This window comes from Rutidosis leptorrhynchoides, chromosome 9 (genome assembly GCF_046630445.1).
Source record: "Rutidosis leptorrhynchoides isolate AG116_Rl617_1_P2 chromosome 9, CSIRO_AGI_Rlap_v1, whole genome shotgun sequence".
Taxonomy (NCBI): domain Eukaryota; kingdom Viridiplantae; phylum Streptophyta; class Magnoliopsida; order Asterales; family Asteraceae; genus Rutidosis; species Rutidosis leptorrhynchoides.
This window is the reverse complement of record NC_092341.1, coordinates 327,309,653-327,331,749: the sequence shown is the minus strand read 5'-3', so window position 1 is coordinate 327,331,749 and position 22,097 is coordinate 327,309,653. Positions and strand designations below refer to the sequence as shown.

Below are 22,097 nucleotides of genomic sequence, written 5' to 3'. Positions count from 1 at the left end.
CTTTTAAAATTAACTACACACATGTTCTATATCTATATGATATGCTAACTTAATGATTTAAAACCTGGAAACATGAAAAACACCGTAAAACCGGATTTACGCCGTCGTAGTAACACCGCGGGCTGTTTTGGGTTAGTTAATTAAAAACTAAGATAAACTTTGATTTAAAAGTTATTATTCTGAGAAAATGATTTTTATTATGAACATGAAACTATATCCAAAAATTATGGTTAAACTCAAAGTGGAAGTATGTTTTCTAAAATGGTCATCTAGACGTCGTTCTTTCGACTGAAATGACCACCTTTACAAAAACGACTTGTAACTTAATTTTCCGACTATAAACCTATACTTTTTCTGTTTAGATTCATAAAATAGAGTTCAATATGAAACCATAGAAATTTGATTAACTCAAAACGGATTTAAAATGAAGAAGTTATGGGTAAAACAAGATTGGATAATTTTTCTCATTTTAGCTACGTGAAAATTGGTAACAAATCTATTCCAACCATAACTTAATCAACTTGTATTGTATATTATGTAATCTTGAGATACCATAGACACGTATACAATGTTTCGACCTATCATGTCGACACATCTATATATATTTCGGAACAACCATAGACACTCTATATGTGAATGTTGTTGTTAGCTATACAGGGTTGAGGTTGATTCCAAAATATATATAGTTTGAGTTGTGATCAATACTGAGATACGTATACACTGGGTCGTGGATTGATTCAAGATAATATTTATCGATTTATTTCTGTACATCTAACTGTGGACAACTAGTTGTAGGTTACTAACGAGGACAACTGACTTAATAAACTTAAAACATCAAAATATATTAAAAGTGTTGTAAATATATTTTGAACATACTTTGATATATATGTATATATTGTTATAGGTTCGTGAATCAACCAGTTGCCAAGTCTTACTTCCCGACGAAGTAAAAATCTGTGAAAGTGAGTTATAGTCCCACTTTTAAAATCTAATATTTTTGGGATGAGAATACATGCAGGTTTTATAAATGATTTACAAAATAGACACAAGTACGTGAAACTACATTCTATGGTTGAATTATCGAAATCGAATATGCCCCTTTTTATTAAGTCTGGTAATCTAAGAATTAGGGAACAGACACCCTAATTGACGCGAATCCTAAAGATAGATCTATTGGGCCTAACAAACCCCATCCAAAGTACCGGATGCTTTAGTACTTCGAAATTTATATCATATCCGAAGGGTGTCCCGGAATGATGGGGATATTCTTATATATATACATTTTGTTAATGTCGGTTACCAGGTGTTCACCATATGAATGATTTTTATCTCTATGTATGGGATGTGTATTGAAATATGAAATCTTGTGGTCTATTATTATGATTTGATATATATAGGTTAAACCTATAACTCACCAACATTTTTGTTGACGTTTTAAGCATGTTTATTCTCAGGTGATTATTAAGAGCTTCCGCTATCGCATACTTAAATAAGGACGAGATTTGGAGTCCATGCTTGTATGATATTGTGTAAAAACTGCATTCAAGAAACTTATTTCGTTGTAACATATTTGTATTGTAAACCATTATGTAATGGTCGTGTGTAAACAGGATATTTTAGATTATCATTATTTGATAATATACGTAAAGCTTTTTAAACCTTTATCTATGAAATAAAGGTTATGGTTTGTTTTAAAAATGAATGCAGTCTTTGAAAAACGTCTCATATGGAGGTCAAAACCTCGCAACGAAATCAATTAATATGGAACGTTTTTAATCAATAAGAACGGGACATTTCAAACACCACTCACAACTTGGTCTCTTTGCTGAAATCACCGCCGCCGCAGACACCATTCACACCATCGCCGCTACCGTCATTCGTTCACACCACCGCCACTACCATTCACACCATTGTCGCCGCCACCTCGTTAGCCTGTGAGTTGGCGTATTTTGACGAAAACGACGCCCTCATACAAGGCGTTATTTTCGTTATATTAATGGCATCAAGAGAGTTTATAACGACATTTTTTTTAAAGGCAAGCAAATTTTATAAATAGAAAAAGAAAAACAACTAGCAAGAAGCTAGAAAGAACGAGAAAACCACGAAAGAACACACCTTCGAAATAAAAACTATCTAACCTAACACCGAAAAAATGCTAAACACGAAAACCACGACAAAATAACTCAAATGACCCAATAAAATGAACACGAACGGGAGCTAAACTCGTAGAGACAGTCGCACAAAACATAGACCATGGACCATAGTCTTTTACGATTCCTCGTCTGAGGATGAAATAGTATAATGCTCTCTTCATCTTCTTCTACTGTTTCATCGCCTTCTTCTACCGTTCCATCGCCGGCATCATTTTCCAGTAACAAATATTAGTTTCTTTTGTTTTCTTTGTCTTCTTTACTGTCATTTTAATCTATCTATAATACTTACACCATGATTCACATCCCGACTTCCCCTTTTACACCTAATTCCTCCAACCGCCGCCACTACAAACCCGGCACCACCACAGATCATATCCATTACAGACCGATAAATGAAGGCATCTGGGTTAATGTTGAACATGGTAATCGTAAAAACCAATCTTCTTCTCAAAACCAAACCGATTCTCATAACCCTAACCCTAAAATCACCAACCTCAATTCATCTTCTAATCTCATTTACAATCATTTCAAACAACGTGAATCAGCGAGAAATCTCATCAAACAATTCGGAAATAAGAATCCTAACACACCACCACCTCTTAAACCGATTGACAAGAATCGTATTACTTCATATTTGTTCTATAATTTTCCTGATAATTGGACATCAGTGGATCTTTGGACCATTTTCAAAAGATATGGGAATATACATGAGGTTTACATCCCTAAGAAAACCCTAAAAAATGGCAAAAGATTCGGTTTCGTTCGATTCATCGATGTCCCTGAGTATCATAAGGATTCATTGGCTAGAAGACTCAATCTTGTCGTTGCTGGAGAATGTTTACTTAAGGTATATAAAGCTTGGGATAAGAAACCGGGTGATGCCTCTAATCCTTCTCCTCAGCATGCACCTAAACAAGACAACACTCGTGTTCCTAACTCTAACATTTCCAAAATGATTGATGAACGAAGCTTTATGGAGGCATTTTCGAACAAGAAACCAAACGGCACCAACACTCCATCTATTAAGGTAAACCAGAGTGAACCATTACTTGATTTACTTGGTCATGATGTCATTGGTAAGGTTAAGGATCTTGAATACCTCGAATATTTTCATGAGATATGCCAAAGCGAAAATCTGGATAGATTCACGATCAAATATCTCGGCGGTCACGACATTATGCTTATTTACGATGATAAAAGATCGGCCCTCGATATGCTTAATATCCAAAGTCACCCTTTATGGAATTGGCTCGATGATATCAATCCATGGGACCCTGAAGAATATTCTACTTCAGGCCGTCTAGCTTACGTTAACATCTTTGGGGTTCCGATTACATGTTGGTTAGATTCCACCTTTCGTGATATTGCAAACAATTGGGGTCAAGTTATCGACACTATCAACTGCTCTATCTCCAACGAAGATAACCAAGACCTATCTCATGGTTCAGTAATCATAAAAACCAACGATTTTAAACCTATTGATTCACATGCCATTATCTGTCACGATGAATCTAAGCAAACGTTGGTGTATGTTAAAGAGGTTCAAAACTTTTCAATGTTTAATTGCCATGATGACACACCTTCTGATTATTCCTCGAGCGATGAATCGGATAACGATGACCAGATTTCGGATGAAGAATCTAACATGGACGATGATGATTCGTTTGAAGGTAACCCTCCTAAAGATCATTTACAGCAAAACCTCGAAACGTTAAACACCGACAACATCTCTGATCAAAACTCTTCGACTCCTCAATCTGGCAATACCAAACGTATGGAAACCAATTGTTTCGGCATTAATGATGGTCATAATTGTAGCAACGGCTCGAAACAAACAAATAATAATTGCTACAAAGACTACGGTTTTAATGAAGTTATCCCAGAATCACCAAGTCCCGACCCCTCTCCACTTCCCAAAGCACAAACGGATACACCTCCAGTTAATCCTATTATCCCTCCTGCCCAACCCATCAATTCAGATCCACCTACTGTTCAAAACACACCAAGCCCAATACCTTCCCAGCCCAACATCCTTCCTAATCGAAATACAAGCCCATCGATAAATTCCCCACTTTATTATAGCGTCCAACACACTGATAACCTTGATACATTTATGCCTGCCTCGATCCCTATTACCCCCCAATCACCTAAACAGAATCAACCTATCTCTCCCATGAATCTCATGCCCGACCCACCTCCACCCCATACCGCAACCACATCTTCCGACCTATTCAACCTTAACGATCTTCTCCATATCGGTAAGAACAAACCCAAAACAAAACATAAGCTCACCTCTGAATTTAAATCGAAATTGATCCCAAAAGAAAAAGAGCACCCTTTTAAGAGAAGCATCAAAGACGATATTTTAAAACCCAAATCCTCAACCCGTATCCTAACCGAGGTCCCTATCCCTAATCCGAAAAACCGGCCAAGATCTAACATGTTGTATATCAAACATCTAGCGAGAAGCGGCCAAAAACTAAGTTTTTCACAACTCTCTAAACGTTGCAAAACATCGTCTTTAAATGAGGATAATGCATCAAGTCACACTCATGTTTCTGTCACGGCACCTGGACGTGGTATTAATAAGAAATTATCGAACTCGTCTAAAGACAAAAGCTTGGACACAAACGAACTTGGACATAACATCGGTATCCGGTGGAATACCCGGTAACATCTTTCTTTTTCTCTCTTTTTTTATCTTATTTTTATAATGTGTACGATATCTCTTAACATTCGGGGACTTGGGCAATTGGGTAAAATTAATTGGCTTAAACGTATTTGTAACAAAGAGAAACCAACAATACTTGGACTACAAGAAACTAAATGTGAACATACTCAAGACAACATCATTGAATCATTCTTGGGAAACTCCGACTTCAAATTCGTCCAAAAAGATTCGGTTGGGGCATCAGGGGGAATCATCACTATTTGGGACTGTAATACATTCATATTCGATCACGCTATTGAAGGTGAATTTTTTCTTGTAATTTGTGGATCATGGGTGGGTTATGATTCTAAGATTACATTCATAAATGTTTACGGTCCACACTCCTCTTCCAAAAAACAAAGACTATGGTCTGAGTTATCATCCCTTATAAACTCCCTCACATCCCCTTTCATCATATTCGGTGACTTTAACGAAGTTAGAAAAGCCTCAGAACGCATGAATTGTGTGTTCAATCAACAATGGGCTACTAACTTTAATAACTTCATTAACAATTTCGGATTAATTGACATCCCCCTTGGCGGTAAAAAATTCACTAGAATCTGCATAAAAAGAATGAAATTCAGTAAAATAGACAGATTCCTCATTTCAGATGACATTCTAAAATTATGGCCTAACATCTCCTCTAAAACTCTCGACCGTGATCTATCTGACCATTGTCCTATACTCCTTAGGAACACTTATTTCAACTCTGGCCCTAAACCTATTCGTGTCTTTAACACTTTGCTATACCTCAAAGACGCTGATTCGATCATCACTCGGGCCTGGTCTATCCCTATGACTGGAAATCGTCCCGATTGTATCCTCCGTAACAAACTGAAAAACGTCAAATTGGAACTTAAAAAACATAGTGCTCAACTCGATAATCTTGATACTCAAATTCTAGATCACTTAAAAAACATTAACGAATGGGAAGCTTTAGCTGAAACTAGACCTCTATCCGAATCCGAGAAAAACAAATGGCTTGAAGATAAATTTTCACATCTAGATAAAGAAAAAAATAAAGCAAACATGTTAAAACAAAAATCTAGAATTAAATGGGCCCTCGAAGGAGATGAAAATTCGAAATACTTCCATAATTTCATTAAAAACGTAATAGTAAAAATAATTTACACGGTTTATCTCTTAATGGAACTTGGATTGAAGATCCCAACGTCATAAAACATGAAACATATCTTTATTTCAAAAATCTATTTAAATCCAACAAACTTAACAATCACTGTCCTTTTGATAATGCACCTCACCTTGAATTCATTTCCACACAAGATAACCTCTTTCTTGAATCCGAATTCCTTGAAAAGGAAATTTGGGAAGCTATCCACGACTGCGAAAGCTCAAAAGCACCTGGTCCTGATGGTTTTAACATGAAATTCTTCAAAAAATACTGGGATCTCATAAAACACGATCTCATTAAAAGCGCTAGATTGGTTTTGGTCCAACTCCAAAATTTCCAAAGGCTGTAACGCATCCTTCTTCACACTCATTCCCAAAAAACCTAACCCCATTGGCTTGAATGAATATCGCCCTATTTGTCTAATTGGAAGCTATTATAAAATCCTTACCAAAATCCTCTCTAACCGTCTTGCCAAAGTCATCCACAAGGTCATTGGGGCTAAACAATCAGCCTTCCTCAAAGGTCGCAACATCCTAGATAGTGTGCTAATCGCAAATGAAATCATAGATGAACTTAAACGAAAAAAACGTAAAGGTCTCATTTTCAAAGTCGACTTCGAAAAAGCTTTTGACTGTATCGAATGGGACTTCCTATTTAACACCATGCACTACATGGGGTTCGGCAATAAATGGATTAGCTTCATTCGTGCTTGTCTCTCTTCCTCATCTATCTCCGTTTTAATCAATGGCTCTTCCACTGATGAATTCTACCCCGAAAGAGGTATTCGCCAAGGTGACCCAATCTCACCTTTTCTCTTCATCATCGTCGCCGAAGGCCTTAACATCCTCACTAAACGAGCCTTATCTAGTGGTCATCTGCGTGGAATCAATGTTGGCAATGACAATATCTCTGTCACTCACCTTCAGTACGCTGACGACACAATTTTTTTCGGGGAATGGGGTAAAAGAAATGCTAAACACATTTCCAAACTCCTCAAATGCTTCGAGAAAATCTCTGGACTCAAAGTTAACTTCCAAAAAAGCAAACTATACGGTGTCGGTACTTCTCCCCAAGAGATTGAAGATATGGCCAATTATATTAGCTGTTCTTCTGGCACTTTTCCATTCACTTACCTTGGTCTTCCCATCGGTGTGCCTTCATCTCATCCTTCCTCCTGGAAACCAATTGTCGAAAAGTTCGACAAAAGACTTTCTGACTGGGTGGCTAAATCGATCTCTTTCGGAGGTCGACTAACACTCATTAAATCTATCTTAAGCAGCATACCACTCTATTATTTCTCCCTCTTTCATGCTCCCTCCTCCATCCTTAGCCTCCTTGAATCTAAAAGACGCAAATTTTTTTGGGGCGGGTCATCAACTGAAAATAAAATTAATTGGATAAAATGGGATCAAATTCTTTTACCCTACGATAAAGGTGGTTTAAATGTTGGTTCTCTTTTTAGTAAAAACATCTCACTACTATGTAAATGGTGGTGGCGCTTCAAAAATGAGAAACACGCACTTTGGGTAAAAATTATTACCAGTATCTACCGGGGGGTGGGGGGTTGGAATCTAACGTTTTTTGCAGGAATATTTCAGGTCGCACGGTTTGGAAAGAAATTATTAAAGCTGGAAAAATTGCGGACAACACAGGCGCCTCATTCTCCTCTTCCATCTCAAAATGTCTCGGGAATGGCGCCTCCATCAATTTTTGGAATGACGCATGGTTTGGCTCGGAACGATTTAGCACGCTTTTTCACAGATTATACATGCTTGAGACAAATAAAGATGCTTCAATCGCTGAAAGAATTACACATTGCAATGGGTCCTCATTTGGTGATTGGTGTTGGTCAAGGCCTCCTAGTGGTCGGGCTACAAACGACCTCATGGAATTAAACAACATTATATCTTCCGTAACTTTATCCGACAGGCAATACTCCTGGAAATACAATCTAGACCCCACAGGAATTTTCACCACCAAATCTTTGACACTTTTGATCAACTCTCTAAAGTTAGGGAGTAACGCTTTAAGCTTATCGATTCCCCGTAACAAACTTCTTCCGGAAAAAGTATATATCTTCATCTGGCGAGCCATTCAAAAAAAGATCCCGGTTCGATTCGAAATTGACAAAAGGGGCATTGATCTCGATTCCACTTTATGCCCTTTATGTGAATCGGATATTGAAACCACCGAACATATCCTCAGTTCTTGTCCAAAAATGGCACTCATATGGAAACTTGTTCTTGATTGGTGGGCCCAATATGTCTCTTTAATCTCCAATATTAATGACGCCATTATCAATAATCAACCGTTCGCGCTCAACAATTTCGGCTTTTCATTATGGCAAGCTACCAAATGGATAACTTGCTACATAATTTGGAAACATAGGAATCAGAAAGTTTTCTCCAAAAAAACGTGGTCCCCTGGATCGATTCTATCCGAAATACAATCCCAAAGTTATTGTTGAATTTCTAAAAGATCACGTAAAAAGAAATTAATCGAGTGGCATCAATGGCTTATAAATCCTTCCTTCTTCGTTGCAGATTCTCCCCACCGTGTTGGGATTGGCTAATCTTCTACTAACACTTATGTGTAACCCACAGATTCCATTTCTTCTATTGAGGGTTTGATTAATCGGGCTAGTTTGTGTAACTTTGTTGGCACTAGATCGTCACTGTTATCCTCTCTAGTCCGGCTTGTTTCTTTCAAGTTCTTATTCCCTCTTTAGTTTTATTGGCATTCGTTGGTTACCCGCGACTTTATAGCCTCCTTTTTGTAATTCCGTTTCATCAATGTATAGATATGTATAGGGCCTTGTAACTCCATTTATTAATAATATATTATCTTGCTTTTCAAAAAAAAACATTCCAACATGATCTTGCAAAACTATCATATATCTGAATTGCACGGTTTTGTTCGATTTTTGCGTTTTCATTTAAAATAAACATCGTAACATGATCTTGTAAAACTATCACATGTGCTATAATATATTAGGATTATCTCTAATTATCATCATTATCATTATGTTATTGTTATTATGTGGAATTTTGAATTGTATTTAATAATCAACAAAAAAAAAAAAAATTGTTGCTAACGACAACCCTTAAGGTTGTCGTTAACTCGATTTAATGTGTTGTATAATATGATAACCGTCACTTTGAAACTGACTGCTAATCGTTATGTACAATGCATTAAAGCGTGTCAATGACAACCTTTAAGTCTGTCATTAGTAAAATTCTAATAAAAAACGTAACTCTTTTAAGAAAATATCCAAAGCAACATTTTGCACTATTAAAAAAAATTGAAAGGACACGTACACATGTTCCCTAAATATACTAGTATATCATATATCATATCATACTATGATATGATATGATATGATTCATTCAACTAGGTTATTTATTTATTTTATTTATATATTGTGGTTCTTTAAAAAAGTAAAGGGTCATGTCTCTTAACTTTTAATCCACGGTCGCTTCACTACATTCGTCTCCTTTTTTGTTTATTCTTAATTTTAAATTTAATTTAATTTAAGAAAGTGTAATTACAAATAATTTATACAGAGTATATAATATGTTCGTACGTATTCAAGACAGGAAAGCCGACGTATGCACTGAATCATGTTGGTGATGAACAGTTTAACGGAAGTCATTCCCTGTTAACGATGATTCTCATATCCAAATTAGATTTGAGTCCGAATTAGTCGTTGTGTTTAGATTCTAAAGAGAAACAGAGATATAAAGCATGTGATCTCTGACATATTCTAAGAGTGCTCCCAACGGTATCACTTTCACCAGCGCCCTCCTCGCCGACCTGCAGTGCGCCGTTGGCACCACCGTGCCCTCCGGGCTCCCTGAGCATCCGCCCAACCATTCTCGTCCTCTTTCATTTCTTTCTCAAGCAGATAGCAGCACAGACAATATAGTGGGTATATGTATATTAAAGTTGTACTATTTGTTTGTATAACATTTAGTTAATTAAATAATAAAGTGAGCCCGATTTTTATGAGGAAGTATGTCATGGCTGTGAAGTCTTGAATTAGTCATGGTGAGAAAATGCTAATGTAGCGCGGATATGACAGTTAATCTTTGTGAGGAAGCTTGTCATGGTTAGAGCACTTTAAGTGTCTCAATAATGAGAGCCAAATGCCCTATTTATATGTAAACGTCAACGCACAATCTTCAAATGCCACACATAGAAATCTAATTGGCAAGTCAACCCTTAAAATTCGGAGTTGACTAACCAATCCCTGATTATTCAGAGCACGGGGCTTACGTGATAATTTGGATGTATTGTGCACCTGCCATGATATATGGGGCTTATACGTTGAACGACGCCCAAGGACTTATGAATACACTATACGATTTTTACGTGGACACTGCCCGATAACTTTGCATCACGTTTGCGGTGAACTACTAACATGCTTTTAAGAGTTGTTTTTTGTAATTCTGAACGCAAGACGAATGACACATTATTATAATATAAAAATGTAAATATAATATAAAGTCTTCCTTTTTGCATTCGTGTTCTAATTAATGAATTCCTAATTTCAGTAGGAAGATGGAATTTATGATACGTCAAATGCAAGGAAAGGCCTGAATTGTAAAACAAGTCTTATTTTCTTTTTCTTTTGTCAATCACAGATGGTATTTTGTGATAATAAAGCAAAGTACGTGACATTTGCTGGATTATTTTGTAATGTCTAATATAGTTGTTGTCACCGTATAACTTAAAATAATATGAGTACTACTTAAAAGTTGTACTAAAAAACAAACAAAATTAGGCTATAGTTTGTCTCAAAATATCAGTTCAGTCTATGAATTTTATTTCTTACTACGTCACTACTCGTGGTATGCCAATCCAATCTATAAATAACTTAACTATAAATATAATAAATAATTAATAAATATATACTCCGTATATTTTTTTAAATAGTAGTAAACATCAAACGAATATAACATCTTTACTGTATTATTCATTCAACAAGTAGTACAATAGAACCACTCGTTGCCATTGAAATTGAAAGCGAATTATGCGCCACAGGCACCGCACAAACATACATCCAATAAAAACGAATAATTTTCCCAATTATTAATTTATTCTTTTCGATTAAAATAATAATATAAATAATCCCACAATGCTCATCATCATGAATGGCTTCAATGATATAAACCCAGGATGCCCCCACACCACCATTTGATTCTGTTTCTTCATTCACTAGCCATTTCCATCGTTTATATATTCATTCAAGGTAACCCATTTTCAATCACCTTTTAATATATACAAACTTCTCAAATTCACCATTTTTTGTTCAAGATTTTGTATAATTAACCTTATATTACAACAAAACAAACATAGGAATTATGGGAAGGACCAACAAAGCAATGACTAAAAGAAGCCCATCAAGAATCAATAATTTTGCAGACCCAAATGGTTTTTCTTGTACAACCTTCAATATTCTTGCTCCAATTTACAAACGCTTGATTCATGAGGTAAAACCCAGATTAAAGTTTGTATCTTTTTTATGTTTTTGTTATTGGGTTATGATTTTAATTTGTAAAGTTTTGATTTTTTTGAAAGTACAGGGTAGGGCTTGTAGAGAAAGTGCAATTAGGGCTTATTGGTTGAATAGGAATGAAAAGATATTGGATTTGTTGTTGCGTGAAAGATCATCCATTATTTGCCTCCAGGTTTTTATCATTTCCAAATATTCTTGTTTTGAAATTTGACTGTTCAAATGTTGACATTATTGAATTTTAAAGTGTTGATTTTTGTTGTTATGTTAGGAGTTTTGGGTTAATAATGAAGAACTTGTTGATATGTATGACACAAAGCTTGGGGATGCAGGGTACATCAATTTCAAGCTTCCAAGAACAAATAACCGTGGCGACGGTACGTTATTAGGCGTGCTTGTATCCCTTATATGAAAGTCCATATCTTTCAAAAAAAACAAACATCAACTTTAAAGTGTTTAAAATATGCAGATTAGTAGTTTTTTAAGTGTGTTTAGTCTTGCTTATCTGTTGTAAAATGAAATACTAAGCAGATAAACACTTAAAATATGCAATTCTAACGTGTGTGTGTGTGTGCAAATGATGACTAGTCTTGCTTATCCCTGTGATCGTGGTTCGGGTTTCCTGCCCGAACGTGTGTGCGCGCGCAAATGATGACTAGGCTTCGGTCCGGACTGATGCAATCTTGCCGTTAAAAAAAAAAAAAAAAAAAAAAAATGCAATTCTAAACACCTTTGTAGTCAAAGAATTAATATTTGTATGGGTTTATTATACACCATCTATCATTCCATTACCATACTGTCAAACCAAGTTGATTACTTTAGATTTTAAGTTTTCTGTATGTATTGGAGTTTAACAGGCTTGTTAACGGCTGTGCATAAAGATTACTTTCGTGTAATCGACCATAGAGAGTTCCTATTCAATGATTTTGGTGATCGTGTTGCTCAGCTTTTGCACGTTGAAGTAATCGCACCTTTTGCACAATGTCGATCTAAGAATGTTTGTCGAGAACTTCTTATAGTCAACACTCACTTGTTATTCCCACATGATTCAAGCTTGTCGTTAGAAAGATTGCGACAGGTAACAACTATCTTTGAAATTCTAGTATTTGTCATGTTTTTTGTGTGTCATTTTCACATCTTAGTTTGACCTCTTATTGTGCATTATCTTTAGGTGTACAAAATCTTGCAATCGGTTGATACTTATCAAAAAGAGAACAACCTTGATCCTTTGCCAATCATTCTTTGCGGGTAAGGATAGTCATTAGCTTTGAAAGTGATTATGTGATGCTGAATAAGATGATTAACTATACTAAACATAATTTGACTCTAAAAAACTTACGAAAGAATAATCAGCACATTACTCAGTGACTTATCATGTTTTTATTTCCTTAAAGATGTGTACAATATAGTAATCAGCTGATTACTTGTAGAGTTTTTGGGTCTGCTTATGTGTTTGAACTTTTTTTTATTAGCCTTCTATCATCATCTTAAAAAGCCATGTTTAATAATCCCAAGTTTATTGCTTCACAGATGGGCTTAAAAATTTCTTGTTAGCTAAAAGCTGCTTAATTTAGATAGTGCAATAAGCTAAAAAGCCCCTAAAAACACCCCCTTTATTCAACTTTAAGAAAAAACCTTTCTTTTTTAAAACTTAACATGTAACTATCATGACGTCCAAAAACGCTAATCCAAACAATCCTTTAAACGCTTGGTGATAATTTGGGTCAAACCTACTTTCACCTATTTTTCAGTGACTGGAATGGGAGCAAGAGTGGTCACGTTTATAGGTTTTTAAGGTCGCAGGGTTTTGTATCATCATACGATATTGCCCATCAATATACTGATGCAGATGCACATAAGGTCAGTATTATAGTAACTTCTTTAATTAAACGCACATGTGCCGTCCGTTTTAATTAAACAAACGTGTTTACTTTGATGCAGTGGGTTAGTCATAGAAATCATCGTGGAAACGTATGTGGCGTGGATTTCATATGGCTTCTTAATCCAAATAAATATCGAAAATTACTCAAAGCAAGTTGGAGTGATGCAGTCTTTGGATTGTTTAAGGTACTTAATCCTATCCCTTATTCAGTATTTTGGAATCGTTTTTTATGTCTATTGAAATGAGCTGTATTAGTGATACAAAAAATGTTGTTTAAAGTTGTGCTAATGAGATTATCAGTTTAGTTATGTACGAGTAAAAGTTACTTCGTAATAGCTAATGTGGCCAAAATGACAATTATGATGTGAATGACATGTGGTGCTGCCTTAATCATTAAACATCTAAATTTTAAATTTTATGTATTGTCGTATTTAAATTATATCAAGAACACTTATTAAACAAATATATTGTTTTTTATACAAAAGGTTGATAATTTTTCATCATTCACATTATTTATTCAAAATAATTATCAAACATGTTATTGTCATTTGGAACCAACTTCATTCATTCGGAACCTTTGAATCATTATTCATCGCTTACTCATTCAGTTTTATCAAACACACCCTGAGAGTCTCTCAATCATGTACACATCAGTATCCATGTATGTATATATGAATACAATTTCGTAACTTTTTATTACGATTTTCTCTTTTCAGTATCAAGTGAGTCGGGCTTCGCTTACCAATGAAGATGCATTTGCATTTTTAAAGGCTGTGAGCGACGGTGATCATATTACTTACTCCGGTTTTTGTGAAGCATTGCGCCAGGTATCATCAAAGAATCTTATATATTTACAAATATATACTAGCATTTGTTTGACCATATCTGTATAATTTTGTTTTGCTTCAATGCAGCTTAATCTTACGGGTAATATGTACGGCCTTAACGAGGAGGAAACAAAAGACTTGTGGCTGCAAGCAGACGTTGATGGAAATGGCGTTCTTGACTACAAAGATTTTCAGCAACGGATATGGAATTCAATGTGGAATTACCAAATTGAAAACACAACGAGAGATCAAGATGACAATATGAACGATACACATGCCACGATAGGATTAGGCGTAAAAAATGCAGAATTGTTTCCAACAGAAACTGAAAACGGTTCATGGCCAGAAGACTATTCGTTATCAGATCATGCCAGCCTCACGGTTGTGTTTTCGCCTGTTAAAATGACATGTTCTCGGTTGGTTTCTTGATGGTTTTGCCGAAATTTTGATGAAGAAACGACGTGTCAAATGATGATGTTGGCCGCTTTCGACACAAAGAATGTTGAAGTGGACACCTTTGAGGGTGTGGGTAGACTGGGAAACTTGATAAAAATCAGATCTTGAATATTTTCCTCACTGCCTCACAAATGTTATATATGTATGTATATCAATCTGTATTTGTATTTTGCCAAAGTACAGAAACTATACAACAATGATTTGAGGATTATACAATACAAATTATGTTACTCTACTTATCTTAATATAGGGTCCATGTTACGAAAACCTAAGTTGAGTTAGATATGTAGAGGTGTGCTATGTTCGTTTCTGTCCCGAGTCCTAGTTTGTAGCAAAAAGGTCAAACTGAGGAACAAACCATATATAATTTTAGTTTGGTTCGATTTGGTTATTTTTGGTGTTATTTCAAGTTTGGTCTGGTCCGAACCGAAGACCGAATGGCAAAATGTAGACCGACGACCTTCCCGAAATAGCTCGGTTCGATTCGGCATTGATTCGTTTCCTCGGTTTTTCCTGAGATACTAAATATAATATTTTTGTTCCAAACTAAAATAATCTACTTGTGAAAAACGACTACGGAGTAATAAAATCATTAAATTCTTCATTTTACTTTTATTTATTTATTTTTCTACTCATGTATATTTTAATATAAATATAAATATACTAGCCTTTAAGAGCCCGTGCGTTGCACGGCGACTCTTAATCAAATAAAATCGATACGTATAATGTTATATTAAGTAAATTTTAAGAGCTCATGCGTTGCACGGCAGCTCTAAAAAAATAATTTTCGTAATCGTTACAATATTAATAGTATTCGAAATCGTAAGTATTGATATCAATTAACTGTATGATACAATTACAATGACTGAAACCTTGATGATTGATAGTATATGTATTGAAAGTAATGTTATTAAAATATTAGCATTGTAAAGGCTAATAATAAATACAATTACAATGCAAAGATTAATTGTTCATAGTTATTGTCACCAAGTTTTCTTGACTTGCTACATGATACTAAAGAAATGAATATATTTTAAATAAAACAACAAAATAATGAAATAAATGATCATCAGTCCTTCTGTCAAAATAAGGAAATAACACTACCGATGAGTAAAAACTCAAAGTGGAAGTAGAAGTTGCCATACTCGGCACACACCAAGAATGTTGCATTGTGATATGTATGTCAAACTTCAATAGAACCATTGTTGCAGTTTCCTGCAACATGTTGTATTTGGTCATATGTTAAAGTGTATATTTTCCAAGTTAAGATGACACTTAAGCAGATAAAATTAAAAGATGAGAAGTAATAATATAAGGATTTGATGTTTACACATAGATATAGATAGATACTAAATGTATTACTAAAATAAAAGCAGCCCACTAAGCAGCCCCTTAGAATGTGATATATGAAGATCTTGACACCTTATTAGAAGCCCACTTTAGTCTCGTAGTTAATGTGTTGAAAAACTAAGCAAATTTGAGACTACCTAGTATGGAAAAATAACAAAGGACCTAAACTAAGCAAATTTCAGACTACCTAAGGTACTAAACGATAAACACAGAGTTCCTTTGCATAAAGGTGTAATGGTCAACACTAAATAAAATCAGACTATTTTGTGACAATATCCCTTTAATGCAAGGGCTATGTAGCATACAGTAGGCACGATAGGAAACAAATAGCAGCTGCAGTTCTAAACAGGTTTATAGTATCGAGATCACTTCGAGTAGAGCTAAAAAAGTAATTGGTAGATCTTGTATTATTAGAATCCCTTATGCTAATACTGAAAATTATCTTCCTACTAATAATCTCATCAAAATCATCAGGTATATCTTTCACATCTGGCAGATTTCTGAATGTACTTCTCAACGTCAGTCTCAAATATCATCAATGATGCGTTTCCAGTTTTATTGAAAACTCGAACAGGTACTTAGAACCTGTATTGTTTCTAATTACATTGTAGAAAAAATTGATGGATGTATAACAGACTAACTAAAACAGATACTTAAAATTAATAATACAAACTTCAAAGTAGTATGTTAAGCATACCTCACATAATGTTGTCACCTTTACACTTTGGCAAAGAACACTCGCATTGTTGGCTTTGCTGGCTATTAATGTCCATAACTAAATCATCAATATTGTCTCTCGATTGTGGCTTCTTATTGCATTTTTTGCAAGCAATGTAATACCAGTTAGGAATGATAAAAATGATAAGATTTCCACATGCACAACATACATACCTTTCTAATTTTTTGTTAAAAAAACATGTGACAAATATAATAGCAAATTATTATATATGTAAGCAAACCATTTAGTTTAATCAATTTAATTATGTTGAATGAATACATTTTCTGGAATCAACAACATATATTTATTTGCATTGCTTCTTATAGCACAAATGTACGACAATTAAATTTGATTCCATGTACAAAAGTAAGTTTTACATTAATTACCTTTTCTGGATCAAGGTCAGACAGCTTTACATGGTACATCCATGAAATCGAAAGTTGGTGGCCGGTGCTAAGGTACCAGATTCAATTTCTTCGCCATGGACTTCAGCCAAAAGTGAAAAACGGGAAGATGGATATCGGAGCATAGACTGAAATTAAAGTACTAAACAGGGAGCGTTTTATTTTTTGTAACAGCTTTACAGCAGGTTTTGGGACCCGCAAAATTCGATTTAACCTCTTCAGACATAACCATTGAAAAATAGACTCCCGTACCATTCTGTGGACAGAATATTCGTCAAAAGCATAGTTATGTTTTGAAAGCTACGGCCTTATGAAACAGCTCACCAATTTTGCCACTGATGTTGCTGTTGTACTGCTGTGCTGCACAGCAATGTACAACCACACAATGCAGTTTTGTTACCCCTTTAAAGCGTGTTTAGACTCAACAAACCCATACATATCCTATATTATTTTGAAGCTCTTCGGGAGTAGTATCTAACCTAATCATTAGTTTCCTTTATAACGTAAATATTTTCAATTTTTGAGATTGCAAAGTTAGCCTGAGAATCATTTTTGACGGTTTTACCAAAAACTATCCAATTTTTCGTTGACGCCTATTTTTCAGTCCGGGTGACCTGAATATTTGATTTTCATTCTACAAGTCTAAAATGATATTTTTGAATGTGTTGATATCTCAGATTCTCGAAATTACTCATATAGGTCAAAAGATGTCATTATGACCCAAATGGGTCATCATTTCCACCCTAACCCAAAATAAGGCAAAAATTAATTTTCAAAACACAGAAATTTGCAAATACGCTTAAATTGACATGGACGTGTCAAAAACAAAATAATACCCAATTTGACACCATATGACCCCAAACGGGCCGTGCCAAATAGACTGTGAAGATACTTTTTTAACCATGAAACAACCTTTGAAATTATTACATAATTATAAATATAATTGCAGCTGTGACACAAAGTAGGTGTAGAAGTGAAATGAGAAATTGCAATGCTGTTAATTGCAGCAATAACATGTATAGGAAAGAGATTATACCTGCTCTAACATCCCCAAAAAGTTTTTTCCTTCAAAAAAGCAATAAACCGATTGACCTTCATATGAAATATCCGTGCAACAATGTCTGGCCAACCCGAAGCAATTAACATAAATTCCCTGATTTTCGTGCCACAATGTCTAGCCTATCCAAACACGACCCTGCTCACAGCATTCATGATAAAGAATATGACGATCCCAGGAACACGATTTAACACGTTCTTCATACTAAAAATTGGAGTCACAGTGATTACGAAAGTTAATACGGTCTCCCAGATCTTCTGATCTTCATATAATGAAGAAACACCTACGCAAGAGCAAATTTCAACATCATCAAATAACTGTGGTGATTATAAATATCGCACATCCAAATCATCAGAGAAATGTAACAACTAGTTTACAAAATGAAGCAAACCTTCAGAAGTAAAAAACTCATCCACTTGAAACTGTGGTAATTATGTTCAAATAACTGTGGATAGAGCAACTCCTAAACCACTCGAAACTGATTACTTGCAGATCGAAACATCACTAATCAGCCACTTGAAAATTGTAAAATGGAGTAGCAGATAACCGTAAAATTACCTTACCGATAAATCCATCATAAGCAAGCTTGTAATTCGAATCAACGTGATCCAACGACACAACTCATTCGTCAAGAAAGAAAATCAACAATTTTGACCAGTCAAATGACCTTACATATGGAGGCTCCACTAACTTTCTGTCATAAACATATCATACGCAATCAATTTGGATAAAATATTATCCAAATTTTACGTTATGGTTGTTACTTGTTAATGATACATAAATTCTTAACTAATACTTCTGGTACATTTCTCAAACAATATGAATAAAATGAAAAAGTAGCGACTACAATAAGCAATATGAGGATTGTCGTATAATAGACAAAGAATATTGTAATTAAAAGAATTAAACCCTATTTGCGTAATCCTAAAAATGTTTTGTCAAATACGATGTATTTCTCGAATCAATACAAATAAGAAAAGTGGAGAAATTACCATGATTTTGTGTTGCAATTTGATTGTAGGAATCGATATATGTATCTGATTACAAACTTGCCGCCGATCCGAATTCGGTTTAATTTCACAAAACTTAAACCTATAAATGTTTTGCAATTTAATTTAATGGATCGATTATCGTTCCTTATTTGAAGCATGCCGCCGATACGATTCGTTCACCGATTTCACAAAATTGATACACGGTTTAATCAGAAAAAGGTTTCTGATTATATGGTGTGTGTGGCGAGATTAGGAATTGAGGTCAGAGAGAGTAACCAATGGATTAAAAAAATTGGATGTAAAATGTGAAGAACAGCGGTTGCAAATGACAGACTAATTTTCTTCCATCTAATTAATATTTAACGAATCATGATGTGACACTTGTCCTGCTGTGAGTAATTAAGAGGATAATTATCTATTAATCTGTAATTAACATGTGGATAATCCCTCTTAGGGTGATTATCGAGATGCCACGTGGCGGTATGCGTCATGCTTTATATGATGAGATGAAATATAAATATAAATATAAATATAAATATAAATACAAATATGTTATAAGTCAAATGTCATGGTGTAGTGGCCGACACTTTTGATAAAGTAAAATTTGGTGAATCAATATATTTGGTGGATCACGGATATTACTGTTCCACCTAACTGCACAGTGAATTATTGTACTATAAATATGCTATCGATTGTAATTAGTATGTACACCATTCTTGAATAAGAATTTAATCTCTTCTATCTTCTTCATATTAGTATCTTCTTTCGTATTAGTAAAATATATGCCATATAAAGTATTAAAATTATAACACGTTATCAGCACGAAGAGCTCAGTATAATCATGGTGATTCTTCTAGTCGCTCAACCACCACTTCCACCTCTCAAGATTTCTGCCGGCCACCGTCCTCCGCCGCTGAAACCGTCGGAAGATCCTAAAACCTCCGATGTGTCTTCTCATCAAGAAGTTATCAGCTTGGATTCTTCCTATCACTAAGTTATACTCACCAGGTATTCCAAAAATTGTTGACGTTATTTAATTTAAATTACTTTGAATTAATTAATTAACAAGAAAACTAAGACTTTAAAACGATCATAAAATGAACTTGTTTTGAGAGGGATAGTTAAAAAAGAGAAACAATAAGAATCTAATATCTTCTTTCTTCTTTCATATTTCTTCAAAATAGGTATTACAAGTAGTTATAAACTACTAAATTATAACACGTTATCAGCACGATAATGAGGTAAAAGAAAGTGTTCAAGAAGAACCACAAATCAATATTCCTTCTGCAGAGGATATTGATAAATAAAAATACATAAATTGCAATAAATTATGCAATATTATGGAACCGAAATGAAATGAAAAATCTTGATGAGATATTTTCATATAATGTTACAATGACATCATGAATAAAGATGATGATCTGGAATCAAAATCTGTCACTGAATATCAAAATAGACATGATTAAGCTCAATGGAAAAGAACAATGCGATCTGAATTAGAATCGTTCAATAAAATATAAGTTTTCGGATCAATCGTTATCACTTTTAAAGATGTGAAACGTATGAGATACAAATGAATTTTTATCCGAAAAAATTAAGAAATGAGAAAAAATGAAGTTACAAGGTAAAGCTAGACTTGTAACTCAAGATTTCTCTTAAAGACCAGAAATGAATTATGAGGAAAACTTATCATCCTGTAATGGATACAATTACTTATTAGATACTTAATCAACCTCGTAATTATTTAAATGCATCTCATGGATGTTGTTACTACTTATCTGTATGGATCACTTGATAGTGATATACATGAATATACCTGAAGGGTTTAAGGTATCATAAGCATCTAATGCAAAACCCAAGGGAATATATTCTATTAAATCACAAAGATTTTTATATAGGTCTATACAATTGGGACGTATGTGGTATAACTGATTAAGTGATTACTTGATAAGAAAAGTGTATACATATAAACTTATTTGCACATGTGTTTTTATTATGAAAAACAATGATCGGATATATATCGTAGTTATTTATGTCAATGTTCTTAACATCATATGAACAAATAAAGAGATCTATGAAATCATTCAACTTCTAAAGAATTATTTTGAAATGAAAGATCTTGAAAAAACCAAGTATTACCTTGGATTGCAAATTGAGCATATGCCTAATGGTTAACTTGTACATCAAACAACTTATACCGAAAAGATTTTAAAACATTTTTTTAAAAGACAAACTCATTGTTGTTAGATCACTCAATATTGACACTGATCTATTTCATCCCTGCGAAGATCATGAAAATCTTAACAGATCGGAAGTTCCATATTTTAGTGCAATTGAGGTTCTTATGTATCTTATAAATTGTACAAGACCTGACATTTCTCTTGCAGTTAATTTGTTGGCAAGATTCAGCTCAACTTCTACCAAATGACAATGGAACGGGATCAAACACATATTTTGATACCCTTGAGGAACTGCCGATTTAAAATTATTTTATTCTAACGCTTCAAAACAAGATTTGGTTGATTATGTATATGCAGGTCATTCATCAAATCCTTATAAAGATAAATCTCAAACTCGATATGTATTCCTAAATGGAGGTACCAGAAAATCATGGCGTTCTCAAAAACAAACACTTGTTGCAACATCATCAAATTATGCCGAAGTGATTGCATTACATGAAGCCACTCGGGAATGTTTTTGGTTAAGATCAATGACACAACTCATTATTGATTCTTGTGGACTAGAACGCGATAAAAATTCAACAACTATCTATGAAGATAATGCAGCTTGCATAGCACAAATGAAAGAAGGATATATCAAAAAACACATGTTCACAATATTGGCATGAGGCAAGATCAAAAGATGTAACGACTTAGCGATGTCTACTTGAGGGGGAGTCAA

General features: G+C 34.4%; 3 protein-coding genes across 3 annotated transcripts; all 3 read left to right on the top strand.

The window, feature by feature from the left end:
• Positions 1–4,866: 4,866 nt before the first annotated feature.
• On the top strand, positions 4,867–6,042 carry LOC139869045 (uncharacterized). The gene has a single exon (XM_071857376.1). It carries the CDS (start codon positions 4,867–4,869, stop codon positions 6,040–6,042), a length of 1,176 nt encoding a protein of 391 aa, XP_071713477.1.
• A 624-nt stretch (positions 6,043–6,666) lies between these two features.
• LOC139869044 (uncharacterized) lies at positions 6,667–8,462 on the top strand. The gene is made up of 2 exons (XM_071857375.1): positions 6,667–7,240; positions 7,594–8,462. Exons 1-2 carry the CDS (start codon positions 6,667–6,669, stop codon positions 8,460–8,462), a joined length of 1,443 nt encoding a protein of 480 aa, XP_071713476.1.
• A 2,531-nt stretch (positions 8,463–10,993) lies between these two features.
• Positions 10,994–14,916, top strand: LOC139866040 (uncharacterized calcium-binding protein At1g02270-like). The gene is made up of 10 exons (XM_071854168.1): positions 10,994–11,246; positions 11,354–11,487; positions 11,581–11,685; positions 11,782–11,887; positions 12,368–12,588; positions 12,682–12,758; positions 13,262–13,370; positions 13,452–13,577; positions 14,109–14,219; positions 14,307–14,916. Exons 1-10 carry the CDS (start codon positions 11,174–11,176, stop codon positions 14,646–14,648), a joined length of 1,404 nt encoding a protein of 467 aa, XP_071710269.1. The 5' UTR covers positions 10,994–11,173; the 3' UTR covers positions 14,649–14,916.
• The last annotated feature ends 7,181 nt before the right edge of the window (positions 14,917–22,097 follow it).